This window comes from Cicer arietinum, chromosome 7 (assembly GCF_000331145.2).
Source record: "Cicer arietinum cultivar CDC Frontier isolate Library 1 chromosome 7, Cicar.CDCFrontier_v2.0, whole genome shotgun sequence".
Taxonomy (NCBI): Eukaryota; Viridiplantae; Streptophyta; class Magnoliopsida; order Fabales; family Fabaceae; genus Cicer; species Cicer arietinum.
In genome coordinates this window covers 702,023-709,607 of record NC_021166.2, presented here as the reverse complement: position 1 = coordinate 709,607, position 7,585 = coordinate 702,023, and the positions used below count along the sequence as shown (strand labels likewise).

Below are 7,585 nucleotides of genomic sequence, written 5' to 3'. Positions count from 1 at the left end.
TTATTATTATTATTATTATTATTATTATTATTATTATTATTATTATTATTATTATTATTATTATTATTATAATAGTGTAAACAACTGATAAAGAGAATGTACAATTGGCAAAAAAAAATTAATATAATCTTTAAAATCAGCATATAAATAAGTATGTTTTTTCTTAAAAGATCGACCATTAAATAGAAATTGAGAAAGCACTTTAAAAAAAAATAAAATTGAAGTTACTTGACCTCCTTTGAAGCAGCTACTTCCACTCAAACTCAGCCCCAATTTCCTTTTTCTTTATTGGGCATAGCGAAATACTAGTCACACAGGCACCACTGTTCTAGATAATTCATTATGCAAAAGATGCTTTTAACTAGAGCCAAAAGTTCAAAGCAATTGTTAAAAAAAGTTCTGTACTAAACTCTTTGATATTAGTCATTATGGAGATAATTTTTAAATTTTAATTTATTATTTTTATGGGTTTAAGCAAGAGATTTTTAGATTAAATATTTTATCAATTAAATTTATTTTTAAAAAATTTATTTTTCCATAATAAATATTGAAAGAAATCAAAACCTTTTTTTTTTATCTAAAAAGATATTGAGAAAAAATTAAAAATATTATTCTTTCAAAATTTTTTTCTAAAAAAAAATTAAATTCTTTTTATCGAAACATTTATTTTTCAAAACAAAAATAAAAAACTTTTTGTCAAAAAAAATTTGAAAAAGTTAATCTGCTAGTCTCACTTAATCTACTAAATTTTAAAAGTTTTTTAATTTTAAAATTTTCTATTTTAAAATATATTTAACTATAAAATCTTTTGACCTATATTACAAAAATTTAAAAGCTTTTCAATGTTGATGTTAATAATTTGTGTAATTGACGTCTTTACTTGTAACTAACTTAATGACCAATGAAAATATAATAGGATTCTTTAGTGCACGCCTGACCTATATTTAAGTCTAATAAATATCTCAATCAGTGAACACGTGTTTCAAACTTCAAAGACATGGTAGACAAAATAATAGGGAAAAAAGAGGTCTAATGCATAAAAGAAGCATTAGTGGTATCTGCAGCTTTCATTTCTGCATGCCATTCACATCCAAACACTTAGGACAAAGAACTTGCATAGAAATAAAGCTATATATAGAGAGGAAAGAATGTTGGTATGTTTGTCTTTGTCATACATAAATTGTTGGATCAAAGCATTATGATTTGCCGAGGTTATTCCCTCTCTCCTCCTTCTAATTAACCCTTGTGTTTGTATCTTTTCTTCTTTAATTTACACTTCCCCTCTATCTCCCAAGTCCAAACAAAAGGAATAAGTTAAAAGACTATTAGGAATAAATAATAAATAAATCTATAAGCAGAGGAAAAACATATATATTTTATACCTATAAAAAAAAGTTTTTTTTTTTTTTTTATAAAAAAGTAGATAAAACCAAACAATTTAATCAAAAATAAAATGTATTAACTTTTTATATGTGAAAATAACTTTAAAATAACAATTAAAAAGAAAGTGAATAAGTATACATATGATATGATGATAAGATATCGAAAGAAAGTCCAGCAACCCCAAAGGTGAAAAGAAAAGTGGTTTTGGCACAGCATTACAGGACTCAATATTCCTCCAAACACACCCTTCCATGAGCTAATTTCCTACATTCCCTTGGACTATTCTATCAGGCTCTTTCTGCTTTACCAATGCTTTTGCCACTTTGTAATGGACATATTTATGCTTATCCAATCCTCCTATATATATTGCCCAATCAACATCTTCTTTTTGGACTTTGCACCTTACCTGCCGATTCTCATTCCTTTTTTTTTTATCATTCAGAATTTCATCGATACACTAAAAAACTAAATAATAATAATCTATATTATAAACTGTTAGCCATGTCATGTTATTATAACTCTATAAATACACACGTAAAGCAATTCATGACACCTTTGAGCTCAATTTCTTAATAATAATGAACAGAAAAATCCATGAGCCTACTATGGTTCACTCTTCAATTGCTTTGTTACAAGAGAGGTTTAGACAGTTACAAAGAGTGAAAGAAATGAGGGAAAAAAGAGAGTTACTCAAAATGCTTAGTACCAGCAACACTGATCAACCTAAACTTTTCAATTTCAATTTCTCTTCCAATTCAAGTATCATTCATCATGAGCCAATTACAAGGATATTTTTTCACCCTGAATTGATCAATATCAACTCATCATCACTTTCACCAAATCATCTTTCTCTTTCACTATGGCCAACAACATCTCAGTGCATGAAAGAATATGATAACAACGTTTGTGACTCTGGTGTTGATACTTCTCTTCACCTGTAGCATGTATACCATTTTATTATATATGATGAATATCTATATATGAATCAAGTTGTGTATTGTTTTTAGTTAGCATCACTCTTTTTACATCTTCTTTATCAATCTGCTAAGTAATCTTTTTTTTTTTTTAATTAGTTAAAGTGAATCTACGAAATTGCGTCTAATTGCATCATTGATTGGAAGGAAATACTACATTCTTTTTAACACTTCCTACTACTTCAAGGAGAAGGAAGATTGTGAACTTCTACTTTAGGGAGACACCAATTAGACACATTAATATAACTCACTGATGTGTCTAATAACTACGTCTATCATTGTTAAGTTTCGAACTATGTGAATTTAGCATGTTATATAACTATGTGAATTTAATAAATATGTATAGAAGTACAAATCTCTTTGAGGACATGCTTGCCACTATGTTTATATTCATCATAATTAGGATCAGTTACATTAATCTACAGTATTTAAGCAAAAAGTTAATTTTCCTATGTTGAAGTATATATGGGCTTGCACAGAATAATAACCACCAATGGTTTGAACTTTGAAATAGGTAGTATTATTAGCACATTGGAATTAAATTCCTTTCTGACATGAAAGCACTAAAGGAGAATGCTAAAAAGTACTACATCCTAAATTATGTGATGAATTAGTATGATGAATATGTATAGAGGAAAAACAGAGAAAGGAAAGGCAAAAATTCTGTTAACCAACCAACAAAATGCTAACTAACTAATCTGAAGTTACAATTATTCAATACAAATAAATAAAGACTAAGGAGACAGTTGGGAGAAGCTTTTCAGGGTGTTTTCACCTGCAAATACAAGGAGTGCATGAAGACACTTTATAACACAACATTTTTTTTTTTAATATAAACTAACATGACAAGGCTTGTTATTCTTTTTAAATTTTGTGTTTGTCTGTTGTACTCCAAACAGGATAAGCCTCTGCTCAAGTTTTTATGATTGCACCTAATTATACCCTTTTCTTTTTATCCCTTGTGGCAAACAAAAAAAAGAAGCCATAAAATTTAGTTGGAAAAAGGTATAATAAACAAATAAAAGGACTAATTTTTTTAAATGCAATTCCTGTAAGCACCCTTAACTTATGCTTTATATATAGACTCTTATTCCTTGCTTGGTAAATTAGTTATCTAGATTCCTCATTGCAAAAGAAAATATGCTTAGAGTGGACCTACTAGACTATTTATTCTTGATATATTGTACAATAAAACACTAACATCAGAATCTTAACCAATAAGATAACTTGTTTGATCTCCACAGAACTTTTATTATCCTTTTAAGTACTATTGTAGAGGTTCTCTGAATTTACTTTATGTACCATGTGCAATTTGTGAATCAGGAAATAAATAATAATTTATAATTATATTTATCAGTTTTCCTAAAATTAGTTAGACAAATCAGGATTTGATTTGATCATCTTAATTTGTAATTATTAGATATAAATGTTGTAACGATTATTTATACCGAGAAATATCAAAGCAAAAAGGGCATCAAACCCAATTATCCACTCTCATTTGGCAAGTTATCAATAAAAAAAATTAAAAAAATATCTGAGATACCATATTTGGGATTTCCACAACTAAGATCTAGATATAAGAAAAGCAAAAAAGTTTAGTATAACAAAATCATAGTGACAAGGACATTCTAGAGAGAAAAAAAGCTTCAATTGAGTTACTTGAGACTGAAGGAATGGAAGTAGGGCCACAAAAAAAATATTCTTATTATAATGTAAGTTTTTTCTATGCAGAACCATTTAATAAAAAGGGACACACATATAAGTATATATTTATAGTTCAAGGCTAAGATACCAGAAGCTCATGTAGAACAATGACTTCGCCAATGCTCAAAATTTTGATAGCTATGCTCCTTGGTCTATCTTCTCAAGCATATGGTAAAAACATTTAGTTATTTATTAGAAGGCAAAGACTAGTGCAATATTTGATTTGATCATGAATCATGATGATTTTAATTGGAAAAATTTCAGGACAATTTATGGAATGGTGCATAGCTGATGAGCAGACACCAGATGATGAGCTGCAGAGAGCCATGAATTGGGCTTGTAATGTGGGAGGTGCAGATTGTACAAACATACAATTGAATCATCCTTGTTACCTTCCAAATACTGTGAAAGATCATGCCTCTTATGTCTTCAACAATTACTATCAGAAGTTCAAGAACAAAGGAGGCTCTTGCTATTTCAACTCTGCTGCACTTACCTCTGATCTTGACCCAAGTAATTTCAATATTCTCTCATAATTTGACTCATCTTAAAAGTTATTAATTTTAACGGTTTATACTTTCGTTAATGTGAAAAGGCAAATTTTTAATTGAAATTGGAAGTATGGTAAAAATAATCCCTTAATTTTGCAAATCGGTAAATATTCAAAATTATAAAATATCATTGAAAATAATTCCGTCGTTTAACTTCCTAATGTTAGAGGATGTGACGTGACATGTTAACTGGACACGTCCGGACATCAATGTCATCTTAATAAGAATAGTTTACATATAAAATTAATATCTTCAACAAAATCCCATTGGAAATTAGTAATCATTGAATACCAAATAGGACTACAGTCCCTTGGATTTAGTTACATCAAACATTATCAATTGTTTCGATTTATCTGATTTTTTAAACAATATCAGTGCAAATGGTATTTTCTCTCTTTGTTCAATGGCAGGCCATGGCTCTTGCAAGTTTGAGTTTCTCCCTTAAATGAAGTTTGGAGTAATTTATTTTGTCACAGTGAAGACAGCAATGAAGTGAATGGAATATTCTGCGTGCATCTCTTAAATTTTTATTGTTTCATATCTTATGAAAAATTACCATGCCAAAATGACATTAAATTGTTCTTCTGTTTCAACTTAAATGATTGAGAGAAAAATATTATGTGTATCTGAATGAGCAATGCCGTTTGTCAATTGGATTCCCTCACATTTTTAACATGTTTAATGGTCTTTTTTTTACTAAAAAAAAATATTATTTGATTCATATAGAAGAATAAATAGATGAAATAAAAATTTGAAAATAAGAAAGATAAATATGGGGAAAAAACTTACAGAACTAAGTTAATAGAAGAAATAGGCAAGCGTAAAATGGTAATATAGCATAAATCGATAAGATACTTACAAATATAATAAAATTCAAGTGTCTAATTACATAGTCTCTAAATATGTAACATTAACGGCGTCAAAATTATTAATTGAAATTTATAATCGATCAAAACGTCGTACTAAGACGAACAACACACTAGAACAAAAAAAAAGTGTCGCACTAAGACAATAAAATAAAAAAGTGTTACACTCAAATAATAAAATAAAAAAAAAACTAAATTTATATATAATCCACTTATTTAATTTAAAAAAAAAATATAATCTAGATATGATTCTACATAATTTTTTTTTTTTTTTTTATCATAAACCACACTTTATAAACCACCCCTTAGAGTAGAAGAAGAGAACCAAGATTTTTTAATGGTCTTTGTGTTGCGTCTCTTCCACATTTTTTGTAAAAAAGTTAGATTCGTGGAAATTTTAAAATCCTTTGTTACGGTTTCTTTTTAAAAAAAATCACAGCGCAATATACTGAGTAAAAACAATTTGTACTGATATAAACTGTTAATTGATGAGTTATTTTATGATAATAATTATAATATGTATAAAATAATAAAATTAAATGTGCTTATTAATTAATTATAAATATAAAATTAATTTATATTGATAATATATGATCATATTTCTCAATTTAAAAATAATTTAAAAACTTTTTTAGATGAAAAGTTATTTTAAATAGTTTATTATAATAATAATTTTTTTAATTTGTCAACGTAATTTTCATTACAATGATTAAACAAAAAAATAATTTCTATTTTTTTAAAAAAAGAAACATTAATAAATAATCTCCTAAATTACTTAATGGTAAAATTATTTTTTGGCTTATCTATAGTTTTGGTAACTCTATTTTTATTAATTTATGAAATTTGTCTTTTTATTTTAAAAGTCAACAATTTTAGTCATCTATTATATTTTTAAATTAAAAATATTCATTTGACATATTTTAAATGATAAATATGCAAATCCATAATATAAAAGCATCTAAATACATTAATTATTCATATAAATGTTAATCATTTTATATTATCAGATTATATATCATGTTATTTAAAATATATCATATTGTTATTTTTTAATAAAAATATTATAAATAAATAAAAAATTATTAAATTGAAAAATAGAAGATCAATTACATAAATCAATAAAAATAGACAGAATTGAAACAAATAATTAAACTTTACTTTTTTGTAATATGCAAGAAATGGTTCCTTAACTTACGCCAACTTAACATGTAGTGAAAAGATACACATTTTGAGACAAGTATTTCTCGAGGTACTTTTAGACTCATTTTCTAATATTTTTCCAATAAAAAAATTACATTAATTAGTTTTTCACTTATATAAGTACACTATTTGTCTCACAATATATGTTAATTTAATTTAAAAAGTGACACATATTTTATAACATATATATTAATAAAATATTAATTTTACTTTTTTGACTAAAAAAATAATAGAAAAAATAAAATTAATATATCATTATTATTTATGTTTACTTGCAGTTTTGGTCAATCTATTTTAGTTGAACCACGGAAATAGTTCATCGATTTTATTTTTTCACAGTTTTGGTTTTTAAAATAAAATTTTAATTCAAAACTTGATGAAATACGTTTTCTTTTTTTGCATATATTTAACTCACTTCATGCCTCAAAATGTCATGGTACAAATTATTTTTATGAGTCATTTAAAATAAAAAAACTAAAATTACAATTAAATCTATTATTTATCATCGTCTCTTTTTACAAATCTTTTAATTCAAAAAAGGTAAAATATAATATCTTAAAAATTTTTTGACATAATAACTTAAATCTTATAACAATATTTTTATACCTCGTTAAGTTTTTCAAATAAATATTAAATATATTAATTTTGACTTAAATAAAAATAAAAATAATTAAATATAAGTAAAAATAATTATATACATACTAGTAATATTCAGTAACTATATTTTATTTTCTTGACTTAATAACAAAATGTTGTATTCTTTAAACTTTCATATCGATTCTATTAATTTTCTGCGGAATTTTATTTCTTATGGGTACTTTGTAAATGAGAACATAAAATATATAAAACTTAGTAGTTTGAATTTACTTAGGTGTCACCAAATATGACTTCTATCCTGATATTTGAG

General features: G+C 25.6%; 2 protein-coding genes across 2 annotated transcripts; both read left to right on the top strand.

Moving 5' to 3' along the window:
- Positions 1 to 1,988: 1,988 nt before the first annotated feature.
- On the top strand, positions 1,989 to 2,324 carry LOC101501313 (uncharacterized). Its single transcript, XM_073370899.1, has one exon. The coding sequence runs from the start codon at positions 1,989 to 1,991 to the stop codon at positions 2,322 to 2,324; it is 336 nt and encodes a 111-aa protein (XP_073227000.1).
- A 1,755-nt stretch (positions 2,325 to 4,079) lies between these two features.
- Positions 4,080 to 5,237, top strand: LOC101500999 (glucan endo-1,3-beta-glucosidase 4-like). Its single transcript, XM_027336553.2, has 3 exons — positions 4,080 to 4,232; positions 4,326 to 4,574; positions 5,023 to 5,237. The coding sequence occupies exons 1-3, from the start codon at positions 4,169 to 4,171 to the stop codon at positions 5,055 to 5,057; spliced, it is 348 nt and encodes a 115-aa protein (XP_027192354.1). The 5' UTR covers positions 4,080 to 4,168; the 3' UTR covers positions 5,058 to 5,237.
- Positions 5,238 to 7,585: the final 2,348 nt, after the last annotated feature.

Excerpts from the sequence above, each read along its gene's own strand:
- LOC101500999 (XM_027336553.2), top strand. The coding sequence starts at position 4,169 with ATGACTTCGCCAATGCTCAAAATTTTGATAGCTATGCTCCTTGGTCTA. Across the intron at positions 4,233-4,325 it reads TCTATCTTCTCAAGCATATG|GACAATTTATGGAATGGTGC; the intron begins GTAAAAACATTT and ends GAAAAATTTCAG. Across the intron at positions 4,575-5,022 it reads TACCTCTGATCTTGACCCAA|GCCATGGCTCTTGCAAGTTT; the intron begins GTAATTTCAATA and ends GTTCAATGGCAG.
- LOC101501313 (XM_073370899.1), top strand. The coding sequence starts at position 1,989 with ATGGTTCACTCTTCAATTGCTTTGTTACAAGAGAGGTTTAGACAGTTA.